The 22987-nt window shown below is 36.0% G+C and overlaps 1 protein-coding gene across 2 annotated transcripts in view; it reads right to left on the reverse strand.

Annotated features, from left to right (window-relative positions):
- IPO11 (importin 11) overlaps positions 1–22987 on the reverse strand; it is a 197501-nt gene that overhangs the window by 81709 nt on the left and 92805 nt on the right. For both annotated transcript variants that reach the window (XM_043887205.1, XM_043887206.1), the window contains exons 21-24: positions 16937–17052; positions 10799–10875; positions 5664–5743; positions 5180–5260 (exon numbers count right to left, since the gene is read on the reverse strand). In XM_043887205.1, coding sequence (XP_043743140.1) covers positions 5180–5260; positions 5664–5743; positions 10799–10875; positions 16937–17052 — 354 coding nt within the window. The remainder of the gene's footprint in view (positions 1–5179; positions 5261–5663; positions 5744–10798; positions 10876–16936; positions 17053–22987) is intronic.

Below are 22987 nucleotides of genomic sequence, written 5' to 3' on the forward strand. Positions count from 1 at the left end.
ACAGAGATATAAGGAGAAGGTCATGCGACAACCGAGGCAAAGACTGGAGTGACGCATGTTGAAGCGAAGGAAGTCAGAAACTGCTGCTAACTACCAGAAGCTAAGAAAAAGGCAAGGAACAGATTTTCCTCTAGAGTCCTCAGAGACAGTGTGGCCCTATGAGCACCATGATTTCCGACTTCTAGTTCCTAGGACTCTGTGGGAAAGATAATCACTATAAATATTATAGATTAGTTCCCGTTGTTATAAACCACTCAGATTGCAGTACTTTGTTATGCTAGCCCTAGGAAACAAATATCATTCTTAATGATATCATCATTTTCTCATTGCTTTACAATTTAACACTTCAGTAATTTGGCATATGAACCTCTCCAATTTATCGATACTAAAGGTTTTAAATAACACCATTATCCCCACCCTCAACAGATAATTCTCACAATAGTCCCTCTGTTCTTGTTCACGTCTCTGCAGTATCTAATACTGTATTAATCTAATTTATCCTGCTAGGATTGCCAGATTTAGCAAATAAAAATACTATGTTTTATCAGCAACCCTAACCCAACCAAACAGTTAAGACTCAGTTCCCATCTCAACTCGCTCTCTCTGAAAAATGTTCTCTGCAAAATGTTGGGTTGGAAGATCACTTCTGTATTCCCAGAGGAACATAAAGCGAATAGACAGCAATGTGGTTAAAGCGTCTGCCTGCAATGCGGGAGACCTGGGTTCGATCCCTGGGTCAGGAAGATCCCCTGGAGAAGGAAATGGCAACCCACTCCAGTATTCTTGCCTGGAGAATCCCATGAACCAAGGAGCCTGGTGGGCTACAGTCCATGGTGTCACAAAGAGTCAGACATGACTGAGTGACTTAACTTTCTAACTTTCATAGCAGAAAGTGCTCATGAAAATCACCTGGGGAACTTTTTAAAAAAGAAATCCTAACATCTTATGTCAAATATGTACTCAAATTTTCAAAAAATTCACCAGGTAATCTGAGATACCTCTAATCCAAAACTATGTAACACACTAAATATGGGCTACCTGTTTACCAGCTTCCAGCCCCGAAAAGAATGACTACTCAAAAGCAGAAACTGTGGTTTTCCCATCACATGGGCTTAGAAGAATGCACTGAAGACCAACAGCAGGGTTGGCAGACAATGCTGCTGGGCCAGATCCAAACAACTGCATGATTTTGTTGGATACATGTAGTCTATGCCTGCTTTCAATCCATAACAACAGATATAAACAGTTTAGACAAAAACGCTATGGCCCACAAAACCTAAAACATGTACTATACAAAAAGTTTGCTGACACCTGACTCACATGGTCAGTTGAAGCTGAAGTTTAATGGTTCTATGAAGACCTACATGACCATCTAGAACTAACACCCAAAAAGATGTCCCTTTCATTACAGGGGACTAGAATGCAAAAGTAGGAAGTCAAGAAATACCTGGAGTAACAGGAAAATTTGGCCTTGGAGTACAGAATGAAACAGGGCAAAGGCTAACAGAGTTTTGCCAAGAGAATGCACTGGTCATAGCAATCACCCTCTTCCAACAACACAAGAGAAGACTCTACACATGGACATCATCAGATGATCAATACTGAAATCAGATTGATTATATTCTTTGCAGCCAAAAATGAAGAAGCTCTATACAGTCAGCAAAAACAAGACCATGAGCTGATTGTGGCTCAGATCATTAACTCCTTATTGCTAAATTCAGACTTAAATTGAAGAAAGTAAGTAAAACCACTAGACCATTCAGGTATGACCTAAATCAAATCCCTTATGATTATACAATGGAAGTGACAAACAGATTAAGGGATTAGATCTGATAAAGTGCCTGAAGAACTATGGACAGAGATTCCTGACATTGTGCAGGAGGCAGTGATAAAGATCATCCCCAAGAAAAAGGCAAAATGGTTGTCTGAGGAGGCCTTACAAATAGCTGTAAAAAGAAGAGAATTGAAAAGCAAAGGAGAAAAGGAAAAATATACCCATTTGAAAGCAGAGTTCCAAAGAATAGCAAGGAGAGATAAGAACGCCTTCCTCAGTGATCAATGCAAAGAAACAGAGGAAAACAATAGAATGGGAAAGACTAGAGATCTCTTCAAGAAAATTAGAGATACCAAGGGAACTTTTCATGCAAAGATGGGCACAATAAAGGACAGAAATGGTATGGACCTAACAGAAGCAGAAGGTATTAAGAAGAGGCGGCAAGAATACACAGAACTATACAAGAAAGATCTTCATGACCCAGACAATCACGATCGTGTGATCACTCAAATAGAGCCAGACATCCTAGAATGCGAAGTCAAGTGGCCCTTAGGAAGAAGCATCACTAAGAACAAAGCTAGTGGAGGTGATGGAATTCCAGTTGAGCTATTTCAAATCCTAAAAGATGATGCTGTGAAAGTGCTGCACTCAATATGCCAGCAAATTCGGAAAACTCAGCAGTGCCACAGGATTGGAAAAGGTCAGTTTTCATTTGAATCACAAAGAAAGGCAATGCCAAAGAATGCTCAAAGTACTGCACTCATCTCACACGCTAGCAAAGTAATGCTCAAATTTCTCCAAGCCAGGCTTCAACAGTACATGAACTGTGAACTTCCAGATGTTCAAGCTGGATTTAGAAAAGGGAGAAGAACCAGAGATCAAATTGCCAACATCCGCTGGATCATCATAAAAGCAAGAGAGTTCCAGAAAAACATCTATTTCTGCTTTATTGACTACGCCAAAGCCTTTTACTGTGTGGACCATGACAAACTGTGGAAAATTCTTCAAGAGATGGGAATACCAGACCACCTGACCTGCCTCTTGAGAAACCTGTATGCAGGTCAGGAAGCAACAGTTAGAATTGGACATGGAACAACAGACTGGTTCCAAATAGGAAAAGGAGTACGTCAAGGCTATATATTGTCACCCTGCTTATTTAACTTATATGCAGTACATCATGGGAAATGCTGGACTGGATGAAGCACAAGCTGGAACCAGGAGAAATATCAATAACCTCAGATATGCAGATGACACCACCCTTATGGCAGAAAGCGAAGAAGAACTAAAGAGCTTCTTGATGAAAGTGAAAGAGGAGAGTAAAAAAGTTGGCTTAAAGCTCAACATTCAGAAAACTAAGATCATGGCGTCTGGTCCCATCACTTAATGGCAAATAGATGGGGAAACAGTAGAAACAGTGGCTGACTTTATTTTGAGGAGCTCCAAAATCACTGCAGATGGTGATTGCAGCCATGAAATTAAAAGATGCTTACTCCCTAGAAGGAAAGTTATGGCCAACGTAGGCAGCATATTAAAATGCAGAGACATGCTGGGAGGGAGGATCGGGATGGGGAATACGTGTAAATCTATTGCTGATTCATGTCAATGTATGACAAAACCCACTGAAAAAATAAATTAATTAAAAAATAAAATAAATAAATAAATAAAATAAAATGCAGAGACATGACTTTGCCAACAAAGGTCCGTCTAATCAAGGCTATGGTTTTTCCAGTGGTCATGTATGGATGTGAGAGTTGGACTATAAAGAAAGCTGAGCACCGAAGAATTGATGCTTTTGAACTGTGGTGTTGGAGAAGACTCTTGAGAGTCCCTTGGAGATTCAACCAGTCCATCCTAAAGGAAATCAGTCCTGAATATTCATTGGAAGGACTGATGCTGAAGCTGTAACTACAGTACTTTGGCCACCTGATGGGAAGAACTGACTCACTGGGAAAGACCCTGATGCTAGGAAAGACTGAAGGCAGGAGGAGAATGGGACAACAGAGGATGAGATGATGGGATGGCATCACTGACCCAATGGACATAAATATGAGTAAACTCCAGGAGTTGGTAATGGATAGGGAGACCTGGCGTGCTGCAGTCCATGGGGTCGCCAAGAGTCGGACATGACTGAGTGACTGAACTCAACTGATCCACATGGTGAAACTGAATAATCAGCAGTGATATTAAATGCAGCCATTTGAAAATCAAATTAACATCCATGCTAACACAGATACCTGCAGCTTTATACGTGCATTTAAGTGTATAATAAATATCTGAAGAACAGCACATTAAATAGTGTGATGCTTGAATAAGTTCCAATGGTTGGTTAATATGGAAGAAAATTTTACTATCTACACAAACTAATACCCACTTAGTTTCCCAAAATATACTATGGATTGCTGCTTTGATTACTGTAGTTAATGCATTTCTAACAATGAACCTTTTTGGGAAAACACATTTTCATTTCATTGGGAGGAAATCAAATAGCTTTTAGGATGTAAAGCCAGGACTTTCACATAAAAAAAATGCTACTTGGTTATGTTAAAATAGTACTTCACCCAACCAGCTCTCATATCTGACTTAAAACATAGCTAAGAAATTAGAAACAAAAAAATAGAGGCTTTTAACAAGTATACCTTCTCAGAAAGTTCCATACAAAGTAAGTGTGTATGAACCACACATATACATGTAAAGATATATTAATATATATTTAAAATATTTATATCTAAGTATACACATTTGATACAATTCATAGCTTTAATATGTAGATATATAGATAACTCAGAGCCTGTTCTTAATTATACACAATTATATACAATATATAGAGATATAGTGATTCCATAAAGATATAATGCATAAAAATCAACTCACAGCCTATCAGTTGTTTTTTTTAATGGGGATATAACTGACATATAACACTATATTGGCTTCAGGTATACAATGTAATAATGCAACATTGGTTCTTTTTTATACACAATTCATACCAACTTGGCCAATCCAAATTAAAAATACCAAATTATAGTGGGATACTGTGTCCCAAAAGCAGGTGAACAAACTGGACAGGTGAGAAGTATCAGACGTCACCACCCTTTGGGTAATTTATAAGTTTTTAAAGCCTTATTACACCAAGTGAAGTCTCAGGACAGGGGCAGGGGAGACTTTGGGGACTCATCAGCAGACACTTGGTTAGAAATGCGAAATCTGCATTTTAACAACATCTTCAGGTGACTTATATGCACAATCAGATTTCAGATCCCTAGTCCAGAAGTATTAGACCACGTTAATACTGCTAAAAGAAAATATTCTGTCTAGAATTACTCTTCCCCTTCTTGTCAATCATTCAAATCCAAATGAAGGTCCAATTTCACAAAATACAGATGGAAAACTTACAATAATAGTCATTACCTTCAGCACTTGAACTTGACCATCTGTAGTAATTTCCTTTAGCAGTTCACAAAAGGACTGACATAGACCTACTGCATAGGTCTGAAATGCAATGAAAAGTCAAATTATACTTATGAATATATCTGCAATATCAAAAAAGGCATCTATTTGAGTATTAGATACTAAAGCTCTAAGTATACAAAATTTCAATTAGAACTCCGTAGGAAAAGTTTAAGAAATAAAAATACAGTTTACTGTTATTCTGATTTTTATAGCAATGTAAGGATATATTTATACATAGAGCATATTTTCTGTGTTAAATAATGTAATTCATGGAACTGCGTCACATTTGCAGTGGGCAATGCTTATGACAATCCCCCCAACCAAAGTAATAAATCCATCTTTTAAACTTTGAAAAAGCTTCAAAATAAGATTTCTGATTTCAAAGAGGAAACAATGAAACAATAACTATATAAATTCTAACAATGCAAAAACTACAACATACCTGTAAAAATTCTGTTGATGATAAAAAGATATAACCATTGATGATCTTAAAGCAGGTTCTGAGACTTTCTGAACTCAGTTCTGCCAAAATAACAATAATAATAAAGAACAAATTAATTAATTGTTCAAAGTCAGTTTAAATGAAGTGATTCATTTAAAGCTAAGCTACATGCCCTTCTTTACAAATTTTTTCTGAATGCTATTCTGACTGATAGTATATCAATATCTATCTAAAAACTGGCATTAACCTGTAATTTATGCTTTCCATATACTCCCATTAGTTAAAACAACTTAGAAAATACTAAGCTCCCTTTTCTTTCCTTTTAGAAAATAAGTACATAATCCAACCTTTCATTTCAAATTAAATTCTAGTACCAGTATGACAAACCACATGCAACTGAATCATTTTACCATCATATTTTGACATCTGCTTAAATGGGTTCATTCAATAAGCATTTACTGAGTGTCTACTGTGCTGGCATTGAACATGTAACCCTACTTAAAGGAGTGCCTGTTATACTTTGAAAATTATAATTCTCAATTTTTGGGCTTTGTTATTCAAATCCACTCCCCTATGAAAACCCTACACATAGGAAATGTTCTTAAAAGTATTATTACAAGAATAGTATAGGAAAATAATATTGTTTTTAGGTATTCCTTTCAAAGTGCAAAGCAAAAAACCATTTTGTTAAAATTGAGTATGATCAAATGTTTATGCAGTGCTATTTTACATGTCATATCACAAACAATAATGGTAAAACAGAATATAAATTACATGTATTTACTATACAAATCAAAACATGATCCCCAAAATATCATCTTAATCTAAAACTTTTCAATTTTGTATTGCTATTATTTTATTTTTTTCCCATTTATTTTTATTAGTTGGAGGCTAATTACTTTCAATATTGTAGTGGTTTTTGCCATACATTGACATGAATCAGCCATGGATTTACATGTATTCCCCATCCCGATCCCGCCTCCCACCTCCCTCTCCACCCAATTCCTCTGGGTCTTCCCAGTGCACCAGCCCCGAGCACTTGTCTCATGCATCCAACCTGGATGATCTGTTTCACCCTTGATTATATACATGTTTCGATACTGTTCTCTCTAAACATCCCACTCTCGCCTTCTCCCACAGAGTCCAAAATTCTGTTCTGTACATCTGTGTCTCTTTTTCTGTTTTGCATATAGGGTTATCGTTACCATCTTTCTAAATTCCATATATATGCATTAATATACTGTATTGGTCTTTATCTTTCTGGCTTACTTCACTCTGTATAATGGGCTTCAGTTTCATCCATCTCATTAGAACTGATTCAAATGAATTCTTTTTAATGGCTGAGTAATATTCCATTGTGTATATGTACCACAGCTTCCTTATCCATTCGTCTGCTGATGGGCATCTAGGTTGCTTCCATGTCCTGGCTATTATAAACAGTGCTGTGATGAACATTGGGGTGCACGTGTCTCTTTCAGATCTGGTTTCCTCGGTGTGTATGCCCAGGAGTGGGATTGCTGGGTCATATGGCAGTTCTATTTCCAGTTTTTTAAGAAATCTCCACACTGTTTTCCATAGCGGCTGTACTAGTTTGTATTCCCACCAACAGTGTAACAGGGTTCCCTTTTCTCCACACCCTCTCCAGCATTTATTGCTTGTAGACTTTTGGATAGCAGCCATTCTGATTGGCGTGTAATGGTACCTCATTGTGGTTTTGATTTGCATTTCTCTGATGAGTGATGTTGAGCATCTTTTCATGTGTTTGTTAGCAATCTGTATGTCTTCTCTGGAGAAACGTCTGTTTAGATCTTTGGCCCATTTTTTGATTGGGTCATTTATTTTTCTGGAATTGAGCTGCAAGAGTTGCTTGTATATTTTTGAGATTAATCCTTTATCTGTTGCTTCATTTGCTATTATTTTCTCTCAATCTGAGGACTGTCTTTTCACCTTGCTTATAGTTTCCTTTGTTGTGCAAAAGCTTTTAAGTTTCATTAGGTCCCATTTGTTTATTTTTGTTTTTATTTCCAATATTCTGGGAGGTGGGTCATAGAGGATCCTGCTGTGATTCATGTCGGAGTGTTTTGCCTATGTTCTCCTCTAAGAGTTTTATAGTTTCTGGTCTTACATTTAGATCTTTAATCCATTTTGAGTTTATTTTTGTGTATTGCTACTATTTTAGAAATCATATGCACTTGCAATAGGACAGACTAAAAAATGTTTCCTGGCAGAAGTGTAGGTTCTGGGTTCTTATCTAACGCATATCATACAAAGTGAGAAGATCTTCTATTTAGATGAGAATAACCCATAAAAGACGCTTGCTCCTTGGAAGAAAAGCTATGACCAACCTAGAGAACATACTAAAAAGCAGAGATGTATCTTTGCCAACACAGATCCATCTAGTCAAAGCTATGGTTTTTCCAGTACTCATGTACAGATGTTAAGAGTTGGACTATAAAGAAAGCTGAACGCCAAAGAATTGATGCTTTTGCACTGTGGGGTTGGAGAAGACCCTTGAGAGTCCCTTGGACTGCAAGGAGATCCAACCAGTCAATCTTAATGGAAATCAGTCCTGAATATACACTGGAAGGACTAATGCTAAAGCTGAAACTATAATACTTGGTTACCTGATGTGAAGAACTGACTCATTGGAAAAGATCCTGATGCTGGGAAAGACTGAAGACAGGAGAAGGGGACAACAGAGGATGGGATGGTTGGATGGCATCACCGACTCCTTAGACATGAGTTTAAGCAAGCTCTGACAGTTGGTGATGGACAGGGAAACCTAGCACGCTACAGTCCATGGGGTCGCAAAGAGTCGGACACGACTGAGCAACTGAACTGAACCCACCCATATGTTTTTATCAGTAGATGAAAAACATACCCCAAATTCAAAATGTTTCAAAGGAATTATTTTGTATACTTTAGGATTGAACATATCAGTTAAAATGAGAATGTAGAGGGGACAGAGACTAACCAACTCGTTACCATGCTAATCAAAGACAGAAATAACAAAGGTTGTCACCGAAATATACAAAAGTGTTAGTATCTCAGTCGTGGGCTCTTTGCAAGCCCATGAACTATGGCCTGCCAGGCTCCTCAGTCCACGGGCAAGGACACTGGAGTGGTTTGCCAATCCCTTTCCTAGGGATCTACAGGCCCAGGAATCGAAGCCGGGTCTCCTACACTGCAGGCAGATTCTTTACGATTTGAGGCACCAGGGAAGCCGTTTCACAATAGAAGTAAGATAAAATGTCAGGATAAAAGGATAGACAATTATATTGGATAAAGTTATCCTTAGGAAAACTTCACACTGTCCTTTTCTCCTTAAGGAGCAAGTTCAGTCAAGTCTGAACTTGGGCACATTGTTTAACAGACAAACAATGAACAGCAAACTACTTGGCCACCACTGTGATAAATAAGGCAGAAGGGTCTACACTTAAGTAAGAAATCAGAATGGTTACATTCCGGGTATGTCTCCACATATAATTTCTAAATCACTGCCATCTAAAATTTTACCAAGGTCTATGAAGAAGAAAACAATATTTAAGAAAGATTTGATTTTGAAAACCATAGTTCCCATCTCTTCTCACAGATATTTTAAAAGCTATTTCTAGATTGATGTATACAAGCAAAAGCAATTAAGTCACTTTATACTGTTTTCCATGTCTCCATCATGCCAAGTACAGCTTATACTAAGGAATGCTATCTTCAACAAATACTACATACTTATAGTAAAAAAACAGCCCTAAAATTAACAAATTTATCTTCAAATATATTGAACACTATTCACTGTATCTATGAGTTCCTAGTAAAACTCTGATTTAAAAAAAAGTTACTGTCTGGTCCAAGTATCAAGAGGAGTTGACCATGCAATAGATCTGTATTTATTTTCAGACTATGAATAATTTAATTCAAATGCTCTCAACCATGGGCAATTTTGCCCTCTAGGGGACATATGGCCATGTCTGGAAACTTTGGCTGTTAAAACCAGCATCCAGTGAGTTTTAAGGATGCTATTAAGTGTCTTACAATGCACTAGATTCCTCAAAAGAAAGGAATTAAAAGATGTTTCACGGGTAAGTATTAAAGATTGGGAACTCTGAATGGAATAAGCGTAAACAATTTTTACATTTTGTAAATAAACAATGTTTTTAAATGGCAGTAGTTTGCAGACTGAAAAAGAAGCAAAAGGCCAGTAAGTAGCACTGTATACAACTCTTAAATAGTCTATACAGTTTAAATGTGAATCTGCACTGGTAACAGTTACACACAAAATAACTCTATAGAAGTATTTTTTGTAAATTTAAGATATCATATACTTGTGAATGGTAGCGGATATGTAGCAGACAAGCATTGGCTTTCTATGGTTAAGTATCATCAGCATACATGTTCACGTTCAGAAAGGAATCAAACTACATATAATCCATGGTAGCTAACAGAGACTAAAGAGCCTAATCCTAGCACAGTGTCTAGTTCTCTAGTGTCACATGTCAAAAGTGTTGATTCAAAACATTAAGCTTCCGGGACTTCCCTGGTGGTCCAGCAGTTAAAGAATCCGCCTTGCAATGCAGAGGCAGAGTTCAATCCCTGGTCAGGGAACTAAGATCCCACAGGCCTCAGAGCAACTAAGCCAACGCGCCACAACTAGAGTCCACACGCCACAACAAAAGATTCCACAAGACACAATGAAAATCACACAGTGAAGACCCTGTGTGCCGCATCTAAGACCCAACAACTAGCCCTGACTCCGCCGAATAAATAAAGAACTTTTAAAAAAGAAAATTAAGGTTCCTTGTTTCAAGCTCATACATAAATAATACCTCAACAAACAATAAATACTTTTCTAATATTTAATCATCTTTATTTTAGTGGTTCCTTAGCTAAATCAGAAATATGTATAGAGCTCATTTATGAACAACTGATATAACATGAAATGACTTTTCAATTAAGTAAATTTAGTGTTTGCTCTTTAATACACAGAAATAGTTCTAAAAAGTTATACTGCAGGAAAAAAAATTCAGAAACTATTAGAATACTATCCAACTTATATCTTAAAATCAAGGGTTTATTAAAAATGGAAGGTATAATTTACAGCTACCTCTAAAACAGTAGTAATTTTATGTTTTAAAACTTACCTAGAAGTGGTGACATATTCTGAAATATACGAAGCAACTCTGGTGTAATACATGGGCTGTTTTCCAAAGTCACTAACCTAGGAAGGGGGAAGTAAAACAATGATTAAATCATCTTCCACAGCCTTTAAAGCTATTAACAATACAACTTAAGTATTTCAAAACTGTCCCATTTAAAGGAAGAAAGCAAAATAGACAATACAGAGAATTATTTTTTTTTTAAAAAGGGGGACTACTCAGTCTTTTTGTGGTGAGACACCAAACCTCTCCTCCATACAAAATACAGAAATTAATTCCAGGATTTATATGAGAAAAGTAAGGTTTTACAAAAGGTCAGAAGATTTTTATGGCATTAGATTAGAAAAAGTCTAGAAAAAGACTGATAAATACAACTACAGTAAAGTTAACAACTACTATGTACCAAAAGCTGTCTCAAAAAAAATTAAAACATAAAAGTTACATACTGGGAGGAGATATTTTTTTTAAAAAGTCAAGAGAAAAATGGACAGAACACATGAACAAATATTTCACACAAGATACAATGGTTGACAATAAACCCGACTTTAAGATATCTAAGTAGTAATCAAGAAAATATAAATTATAACTAAAACAAGGTACAATTTTATCCCATCAATCAGCAAAATATTAAGCGTGACATCCCATGTACTGTCAAAGCTACAGAACAGTAACTTGCACACTGCTAACAGCAATGAAAGTTGATACAATCACTTCAGGAAACAGCTATTATCCAGTAATACTGAATATGTACCTGTGTATATAGCTATGACCTGGAACTATTTCTAGGCAGAAATGTTTACAGGGCATATGGTCTTATACATTTGCTCTAGGAGTCAGGCACAAGAATGTTCAGAGTTACATTATTTGAACATCAAACAAAGTGGCAAATGAGTAAGTGAATTGTTACAGTCACACCATTAAGCTCATCACTATGGATCAATCTCAAAACAGGAAGCAAAAGAAGCAAGTTAGAACATACACGATACAATTCATAAGAAGTTAAAATATACTGTTTAGAGATACACACACATATGTGACTTTAAAAATATAAAAACACAAGAAAGAAACTCAAGGAATGAAAACAAAAAAATTGGTACAGTGGGTCATCCCAGCATGGAACAAACTTGCCATACCATGGGCTTCACAGATACTCTCACTGTTCTATTTCTTACCCAGAATATGTAAAATGAATTTTCATTTTATATAAGTTATAAATAAACAACATGACCCCCATATTATTTTATGTCTACGAAATACTTCACAAATGTTAAATGACAAAATCAGGTAATCTAGGCAGGCGACTACACAGGGAAAACCAGGTACCTCCAGATGAAGTACTTCTCAATAGCACAAGGAATGATATCTTTAGACACCTTAACTTGATCAAGAGTAACAGGATTTTAAAGAGAAAGACAAATACCATATGATATCATTTACACATGGAATCTAAAATATGGCACAAATAAACCTATCTACAAACAGAAACAGACTCGGACACAGAGAACAGGCTTGTGGTTCCCAAGGGGAGGGGGAAAGAGGAGGGAGACGGACTGGGAATTTGGGGTTAGTAGATGCAAGCTGTTACATACAGAACGGATAAACAAGGTCCTACTGTATAGCACAGGGAACTATACTCAACATCCTGGGATAAACCATAATGGAAAAGAATATAAAAAAGACTGTATGTGTGTGTATAACTGAGTCACTCTAGTGTACGGAAGATATTAACACAACATTGTAAATCAACTATATGTTAATAAAAAACCAGTTTAAAAAAAAACAATAACAGGATTTCATTTTTAAAGAATAAAATTTCAGGTAAGGTTAAAAAAAAAAAATCCTATTCATCTTTAAAATACCCATGAAACCAAAAGAAAAGCCCCACTCCAGTCCTGAGGTTTCACTGAGAAAAACATTGAAAGGCATACTCTAAATGCTAGAAGATGTTTAAAAACACTCCTTTACTAACAGATCCAGAAGAGATTCTATCTGAAGCGTGCTCTTTCCCTTCCACCATCATTACTTTAGTGAAAACGCCACTCAAGTCACTGTCACTCCCACTTTCACGGCAGTTTCCATAGCACAAACTATGCTATTCCAAAGAGGGAAAAGATTTGAAGAACTGAAACTACTTAAAAGTAAAATTACATGATTTATAATTTCATGTTAAAAAATAAAGACTTGGAAAGGAGAGGAAGTGAGAAAAAGTCAAAACACTAAATTCTTAACCATCAAGGAAAAGGAAAAGTTAACTACTTTGATGAATAATTAGACAAAGATGTATGTACCTATATCTTTAAATAGAGAAATTCAAATTTAATGTTAACCTTCCAAAAAATGTACAAAAGAGAGAGAGGGCATAAAGTAAAAAAGATATATCAATTCAACAAATAAATATACAACTATAAAAGTTCTTTTGAAGTAAAGCATCCCTGGTTAGGTTAAAATGTAAAATTAAAAAATTTGCTCTGTATAGGAACATAACTAAATTTCAAATAAAAAAGCTAAGATGTAAAAAAGATGAACATAGATAGTTAAATCAAATCTAAACAAAACAGGGCTTCTCTGGTGGCTCAGTGATAAAGAATCTGCCTGCCAATGCAGGAGACATGGGTTTGATCCCTGATCCAGGAATAACCGCCCCCTCCCCTGCGATGCCACAGAACAACCAAGCCCTTGCTCCATAACCATCAAGCCTGGCAGCTGCAACTACTGAAGCCTGTGTGCCCCAGAGCCTGTGCTCTGCAACAAGAGAGGCCACCTTCAGTGAGAAGCCCACCTACTCCAAACTACAGAGTAGCCCCAACTCACCTCAATTAGAAAAAAGCCCATGCAGCAACAAAGATTCAGCAAGCCAAAAATAAAATAAAAAAATTTTTTAATCTAAATGAAATAAACCATACAATATTAATATAAGATTAAATGCAAAAGAATTTAAACACTGTACACATATATTACATCACATTACTTCATAAAAATTTTTAAATATATTTTAGTTCTTAAATCTTATAACACTATACAAAAGTATCAAAATTTTGTGCAGTGAATATCTTCTTTAACTTATAGTTCAAAAATGCTAGGAATAAAAAGGGGCACTCACATGAAGAAAACTGAATGGGATATTTTAATAGATCAGTGTCAGGATAAAAAACCAAAATAATGTGAACAAACAATCTACAAGTTAAAAAGAATAGATATCATAGATATTCATGAAAGTGCATCTTTGATACTATCATTACTATTTATATGAATATATTACTATGTAAGTCATTAAAATTCAAATTAAGTTTAAAAAACTTGTACAAGTGGTATGTTGTATTTACAATGCAATAAATCCAGGCCTAAATCATTTACTTTAACATCAGCAAAAAAAAAAAAACAATGTTGGGTCAAAGAAGTCATGGGGGGAAAAAAAATCACATAATCAATCTGAAGAATTTCACTTTGCACGTAACAAATAACAACTTGTACCTCCCTATCAGTTCAAATTTCCATTCCCCAAGTTAACTGTTTTATACTTTCGTCCCCACAAATCTTTCTCATCTTATTTAATACTCCCATTCCAGCCCATAACACTCAGTTGATGACTATCCTTCATACTTTGTTGAGAAAATAGACATTATGAGATGGAATATCCTCCCATCTTATTCTACTACAATACAGAAATCTCTCTCTGTCTCCAGTTAGAATAGATGAAATATCCCTGCTATCTAAAGGAGAAAAAAGGAAAAAAAAAAAATCAACCCCTCCACTTCACGCTGAATCCCATCCCTTCTTGCCTCCCTCAATTATCTCACTCTCTTGAGCCTCATCATACCTCCAGATCTTCATTCCTACACTGGCCAACTGTTGACCAACTTCAACATCCTCTTCACAGTAGCTCTCAAAACAACTCTTCAATGCTCACAGGCTGTGCTTAACTCCAATTTATTCTTCAGTCTACTCTCCTCCTCCTCCTGTTCTCGCTACTCCACTGAAACCCCTCCTGCCATCTCCCTTCACTCCTTACTATGGACTACTCTCACTGTGACAATCAACAACGTTTGACATAATTAACCATTCCCTCTTTTAAGATATATTCTCTCTTGGCTTGGTTTTCCTCCTCTGATAGCTTCTCATGTGACCTCAAAATTTTTTCTTCAGGATTCCGCCCAGAACACCGTGTTCTCTATTTGCCCTTTTCTTCCTAGGCAGTCTCACCAATTCTCAGACTTTATAAATCATATATATCATGTGCTAACCACTTTACAAACAGCATCTCATGCTCATATAACCAAGTCAGGTAGAAATTATTTTTCCTCATTTCACAGATAAGAAAAGATGTAATCATCAGATTATGATTGCAAACCTAATGTAGTGGTACATACATGGGACTGCCTACCTATGTTCCAAATAGAGGAGTTTGGAATACTGATTCCAAACAGGAGTTCTAGCCCCCTAAAAAAATTATATTAAGAAATATGTACTTTGATTTTTTAAAGTATCTTAGCATTAGTAAATCTGATAAACTTTTAAAATGCATCCTAATGATTTAATTTTGTTTATATATAATGAAAGGCTAGGAAAAAATGAATTACCATTAGTAAAGCAATGCATTCAATGCATTCCTATTATCTGTTAATATAATCCTTAAAAAATGTGTACACCTTTCATTAACACATTAATATACTAAATCTGTAATTATATTGATAAACATATGAGTCTACCTCTTTAACATTTTCAAGTTATGATAAGTAGTGTGTGTGTATATATATATACATATATATGTTTACAGAAAAGAATCTATTTGCCAGAGATTACTGTTTAATTTGTAATCTAGAGTAGAAGTTGGCAAACTATAGCTCATGGGCCAAATCCAGTCCGCACCCTATTTTTATAAATGATGTCTCACTGGAGCACAGCTGCAGCCACTTGTATAAAGACTGTCTGTGACCGCTTTGACACTGCAACAGCAGAGCTGAATCTCTGGGACAGAAAGTTACAGAGCCCGGGAAGCCTGCCATCTGCTCCTTTACAGAAAAAGTTTGCCAACCTCTGATCTAGAATAGCCCACACTGTACAAATAAAAATATATGAATATAAAAGACTCCAACACACGTTAGTTCACAGTCAAACCATCCAGAAGTCATTTAAATTCAAACAATATAACCTAGAAAATATGAGAAACACAAACTGCAAATTAGTAAGTATCTACCTATGTTTTTAAATTGTTCATCTAGTATTCTGATTTGTTGTTGCTGTTGTTTACAGACCATTCATTCAGCATTTGCACCTAAAACAATTTCTAAGAATCAAAAAACTGTTCACTCCTACATCCAAGGAAAACGGAAGGAAGGAAGAGAAGGAGAGGGGAAGGAATGACAGAAGGAGACACCACTAATGTTTCCTTTTTTCTGTGTTTACTTTCTTTGATTTGCTTTTTTAAATTCCAATACTAGGTTTTTTACATTGGAGTTTTAAAAGCTTTCCTGTATTACTAACTACATCTTAAGTAGATCTGCCCCAAAAGAAACTGCTGCCATCAGTAAGATGAAGCAAAAAGATTTCTAGTCAATGCTCAGTCTGTGTTTACTTAACTCCAATTCATTCATTCATTACATAATTCGTGGCTCTGAGATGCCACACAAACAGGGTCCGACTGTTTTCACTACTTAACACTGTATACTACTATACTCAGTAAAATAGGAAGTCAAGACTACGTAGCATTAACATTTGGGGCTGAGGTATTTTGTCCCAATATTTACAGGGTAAAGCAGTAAGAAGTTGAAAATAACTCAATAACCCCTCAAACATCCCATTTAACAGTGCGGAGGTTTTTATGTCAATTTTTAGTTCTGGTCAAGATTCCTCATTTCACATTCCAAATTCCAAAAGATGAAATGCAGCTGAGTTCTTATTGAAACTTCCTCTCTAACTTTTACTATTACAAGCCTACAATGAGTGACAGATGCAAAGAAAAGTAGGAGTTATTACGTTACCCAGTTCAGGGAAGCTGACTTTATGTTTTTGTTTTTAAATGCTGAGCTTTTAACCCTATTACATGACCTTTGCTTTATTGGCATGAGTAGGGAAGGCCAGGAAAATAAATAAATAAGATTCACAGTATCAAGTTTTTCCTCTTACCATAATTCTAAACCATCTTCCAGAAGATAAACATGTGGAGGCTGGGAAACATCTGTACTCAGTTGAATAACTGGGAGCAGGAAAGGGTACAGGTTCTTGCTGTCTGCTCCTAATCCCTATGGGAAGTATAAATAAAACTTAACATAGATAAATCTAAGGTCCCACCTCCCACCAAAAAATCACCTATCATATTAAAAAGCCCTAAAACCAATTTATAAAAAAATCAATCAGATTTTAAACGGATGATTCTAAGAATTATTAAAACAAAATTAGTTCTGTTTACAAATGGAAATCAGTAGTAAAAAAATATTATTCAATTGCCTAATGGTAGTAAAACCATATAAATCAAGGTTACAAATATATGTTCATTTTAAGAGATGTCTCATATACATATTTATTTTTCTTTCCATGATGACTGAAGATGTGTAAACAGTGATGTGTTAAATTCTACAAATTATCTCAACTAAATAACTAAGCTAAAAAGAACCTAATCTAAATGTTCATCAGTTAAGATAACTACATTATAATACCTTCATATTCTAGAATACTCAGTAGCCATGAAAAAGGATTAGGCATGGAATGAAAACAATCTCAAAAATAATGACAAATTGGGATTAAAAAGAAGGGTGTATAACAATTCCACAAGCCAAACAAGTTTTTTAATAGCTATATATCTGATATGAAGATATACACATAAAAAAGTTTCTTGGGAGCAAACAGAGAAAACTGTTGACACTAGTTAAATATGGATGTTGGAAAAGGATGCTGGGGGGGTAAAAGGAGTCTTTTTTTTTTTAATGTGTGCATTTTTTTAATAAAGAATTTATGCCAATTAAGTTAATTTATGCCAATTAAGTTAAGAAAACAAGGATGGAGGAAGAAGAGGGGGGTTTAACCCCAATGTTCATCGCAGCACTGTTTATAATAGCCAGGACATGGAAGCAACCTAGATGCCCATCAGCAGATGAGTGGATAAGGAAGCTGTGGTACATATACACCATGGAATATTACTCAGCCATTAAAAAGAATTCATTTGAACCAGTCCTAATGAGATGGATGAAGCTGGAGCCCATTATACAGAGTGAAGTAAGCCAGAAAGATAAAGAACATTACAGCATACTAACACATATATATGGAATTTAGAAAGGTGATAACGATAACCCTATATGCAAAACAGAAAAAGAGACACAGAAATACAGAACAGACTTTTGAACTCTGTGGGAGAATGTGAGGGTGGGATATTTCAAAAGAACAGCATGTATACTATCTATGGTGAAACAGATCACCAGCCCAGGTGGGATGCATGAGACAAGTGCTCGGGCCTGGTGCACTGGGAAGACCCAGAGGAATCGGGTGGAGAGGGAGGTGGGAGGGGGGATCGGGATTGGGAATACATGTAAATCCATGGCTGATTCATATCAATGTATGACAAAACCCACTGGAAAAAAAATAATAATAATAATTAAAAAAAATAAAATAAAATTCTAGTTGACTAATTACTGTCTTATGGAGGTTGACTCAGTGCATCACACTAAATCTAAACATTTGAAAGGAACAAAAAAGGATAGAAAATCAATTTCTAACTCATAAAAATCTCTACCATCTAATAAGCAAAGAAAGGAAACCAAACTAACTATCAAACACCTCCTCACTTAGAAAATAATTCAGATGTCAATACAATTAATACATAATTACAAAGCAACAAAATGTATATGAATGCCTCTTTTAATGACATACACATACATATAAAGTCAAAATTTTATCAGCAGAATATAGATACTTCAGTGGAAATACACTAAGTTTATTCTTAAATACATTAAGTTTGGGCCTTTCTACAACTATGCAAGGATTGATAGACTTTTGAAGATTTTTCCAAAGAGAAGATTTATTAAAATGTCACATTCAATAAAGTAGTAAACTGGGCCTTAAAATTCAGTTAAATTTTACTCTCCACAGCTCAATTCTTAACAGAACAAAAAAAGAAAAAAAATTAAGGAAAACTAATCAAGTTCAGTTTTTAATATCAATAGACAATATTTCCTAGGAATGTTAGAATCTACTTACTTAGTGCACATTCTAATGAGCACAAAACGCTAGCATTAGCAAAACTGAAGTTAAGTAACCGCTAAACATAAAAGACTCTCTCAGTTAAAGCGTCAAGAAATTTAGATTTGTAATCTAGTGGGTTGAAGTATGTGTCTAACCCCAGATATGCAGCTTTAAGTAAATTTGAACACTTTCGATCCACAACTGTAACTATAAAACAATGTCTACAATTCTGTGAAATGATTGCAGTTATAGTTACAGTTAAGCAGGGAGAAAAGAACACCACTCTCTAAAAAGTGTGTTTCTCAGGGTACCGTCTTTGGCTCTCTTCTCACGTGCTTTGTACTTGCTGATAATGTCCAAAATCTATTATTGCCAACCCAACACCTTTGAACTCCAGACACTCCTTATGACACAGGAAATCATCAACCAGAAGGCATCTCAAGTAAATCACTGAACCAACCCACTATCTTCCTAAAAAATAGCTCCTGTTCCTGCATTTCCTAACTCAAGTGACATGAACCACTGTCTACAGAGCAAAAATTTATACCACAACTACCTCCTGTGCTTCTTCCCCCTCACCCCAAATCTAAGCAATCCTTAATTCTATCTCAAATTCTCCCCCTTCTTTCCATGGCTTTACTTCACATCATCGTCTCTTTCACAGTTAATAGAAGAGCTTCCCAACTATTTCTTTGACCTTAGTTTTACTCCACTCTAAACCAGTGTCCCCACTGGTGCACTGATTACCTTTCTAAAATACAAATGATAACACTCCTTCCTCTGAACTTCAAGACACATTCTTTATGCCTTCCTAACCAGGCCCCAGGCTTTCCTGGTGGCTCAACGGTGAAGAACCTTTCTGCCAATGCAGGAGACCTGGGTTCGATCCCTGAGTCAGGAAGATCCTCTGGAGAAGAAAGTGGCAATTCACTCCAGTATTCTTGCCTGGGAAATCCCAAGAACAGAGGAGCCTGGCGGGCTACAGTCCATAGGGTTGCAAAAGAATCAGACATGACTTAGCAACTAAGCAACAACAACAAGAACTGGCCCTTACACCCAACTGTGATACTCAATGTTGCAGCTATACAAAATGACTCTGTATTAGAAATCACTATGTTAGCATCTGGAGAAAGCTGATGGATATAACACATGCATTTACTACTGTGCTCTCCCAAGATCCACTAAAAGGATATATGAGTATGTGTTTTTAAAGATCTAGAACTCTAAGTACAAAGACAGCTTAAGAAGAGATAAAAGCAACTTATTTTTGGAAGCAGGAAAGAAAGACTGATTTAGCAGACTCAGAAAACCAAAGCTCAAAGCCAGTAGTGAAAAAGGGCAAGAAACCACGTGATGTACACTACAGAAACTCCAAAAGACTTGGGAATTGACAGCACAAGGTATTTTGGAAAGGGAAGCCGAAGGGAAATATTAAAAATAATAGGACCTGTAGAAGGTATTTTAAAATACATTTGATGACAAGATCTCATCCTTGTGCATAGTCAAACAACTGGCCCTCTTTAATCAGTACAGATTTGGCCATTTATTCTCATAAGGTAAAACAAAGCATCTGAAGACAAGGAGACATCAGGTAATCAAGACTAGGAATACTATATAAAACAGTGATATAAGATAATGGGCAAAAGATCGATGGATCTTTCACTAAGGAAAGATCTCAGAATCACAGAACCAAAACATTTGTCACATACAAAAAAAAAGCTTCCAGCTAGACTCTTCTAAAGAAAAAACCCACAATCAGCAAGTTTCCCATATATATATTCAATCCTTTTGATTAACTTTTTAGTGCCCACTCTAAAATATAAAATTTATACAGACAAAATATTGATACAGCTCTTGAAGTTGAGAAATGGTTACCTAAGGATTCATTATACTGTTCTTCCTTCTTTTGTGCATGCTTCAGTTTCACAAGAAAATAAAAAGAGTAGGCAACCGATCACATCAACAGATACGACTGAAGGAAACAGAGACCACACGTAGAGACAAAAGCTTATAAAAATACTAATATCCTTATTAGAATAAAACACTGTATTCATGAAACAAAAATGAAATGATTTTTCAACAATACAAATGATTTTATCTGTATACAAATGATTGTATACAAATATAAAATGATTATTCAACAATACAAAAAAGAACTCATCGAGTGAGGACGGACAAAACAGGGTTATGGGATTAAGAGCCACAAACTCACACGTATAAAATAATCAACAAGGATACAGGACACAGCACAGAGAAATGCAGCCATTATTCTGTAATAACTTCAAATGGAGTGTGATCTATAAAAATACTGAATTGACTATGTTGTACACCTGAAATTAATACTATAAATCAACTACACTTCAATTCAAAATAAAGAAATAAAATTTTAATTTAAAAAGAAAGCACTCATAGACATTAACAGTATTACAGCAGGAAAGAAAAACTCAATAGAAAGATTGAAAGATAAAGCTCAAAAAATTCCCCAAAAGGACAAAGAGAAGGAAAAGCAGACATGAACAGTAAGAAAAATATAGGGCTGAGTCATTCATCTATCATCTAAGTAACAAGAAGCTCAGAAAGAGACAAAAGAAAAACATGAAGATGTGGAAATAATCAACAGAATGTAATAGAGTTATCTAGAACCCAAGAACATGAGTTTCCATTTTGCAAATATACATCAAGTGTCCGGAACAGTGGAATGAAAATACACCCACATCATCATGAAATTGAAAATAGAAACACAGAGATCATATAAGTTGCCAAAGGGAAAGAAGAGATGACACATTCAAGAAACAAGAATTAAAATGGCTAAGGATTCCTAAGAGCAACTCCAGAAGCTAGAAGACACAGGAAAAAGGCCCCTAAAGGGGTAAATTCAGAATTTTACACCCAGCCAAACTACTAGTCACCATGAAAACTATAAGGCATTTTCACACATGCAAAATCTTGACAAAATTTACCCCCCAAGTACCTTTTGCAGAATGCCACAGACATTCGTGGGCTCCAGCAGAAAGAGGAAGTCATAACAAGGAAGAAGACAGGTACAGAAAACAGGCATCCTACAGAAAGGATAGGCAAGAAGAACCCTTCTGATGACATTGAAAGGGGATCCAGTTATAACAGCCATGAACAAGCACAGAATAAAAACCAGTGCATACTAAAGCTCATATGAATTTTCCAGATTCCAAGATGATGAAAGTAATAAAATACCTGATGTGTATGAACATACTGAGGGAATGTTTAGATAACAGGTGGACAGAAGAGATTGTTACACAGAAAGCTAAATGTAGCAGGCAGAATTCTAAGATGACCACCTATGACTCTTAACTTCCTAACTTCAGTGTACACAGACCATTCCCCAGTTATTCAATCAAATGCTAATTTAGATATTACTTTCCAGATGTGATTAAGGTCTCAAACTGAATGATCTTATAATAAGAATACTGTACAGATTGGCCTGACCTAACCATGCGAACTCTTCTAAAGAGTTTTCTTTAGCTAGTTTTCTTTAGCTAGTTAAGAGATTCAAAACCTGAGGGGATTTGAAAACCAAGAATTTCCCCACTGCTGACGATAATGATGGAAGGGGTCATGATTAAGGAATGTGGCTGGACTCTAGAGACTGGGAGGGCCCCCAAGGCTCCCCTGGTAGCTCAGTTGGTAAAGAATCTGCCTGCAATCCAAGAGGCCCTGGTTTGATTCCTGGGTCAGAAGATCCCCTGGAGAAGGGAATGGTTACCCACTCCAGTATTCTGGCCTGGAGAATTCCAAGGTAGCCTGGCAGGCTACAGTCCATGGGGTCACAAAGAGTCAGACACGACTGAGCAACTTTCACTTTCACTTGCAGCTGACAGCCAGCACTAAACTGGGACTTTAGTCCTACAGACCAAGGAACTGAATTCTGCCAACAAGCTGACTGAACGTAAAGAAAAATTTTCCTCAACGCCTCCAGGGGAGAACTTAGTCTGGCAACATGTCAATTTCAGGCTATCAGGCTGATCA

The sequence above is a fragment of the Cervus elaphus genome, chromosome 25, assembly GCF_910594005.1.
Source record: "Cervus elaphus chromosome 25, mCerEla1.1, whole genome shotgun sequence".
NCBI classification, from domain to species: Eukaryota; Metazoa; Chordata; class Mammalia; order Artiodactyla; family Cervidae; genus Cervus; species Cervus elaphus.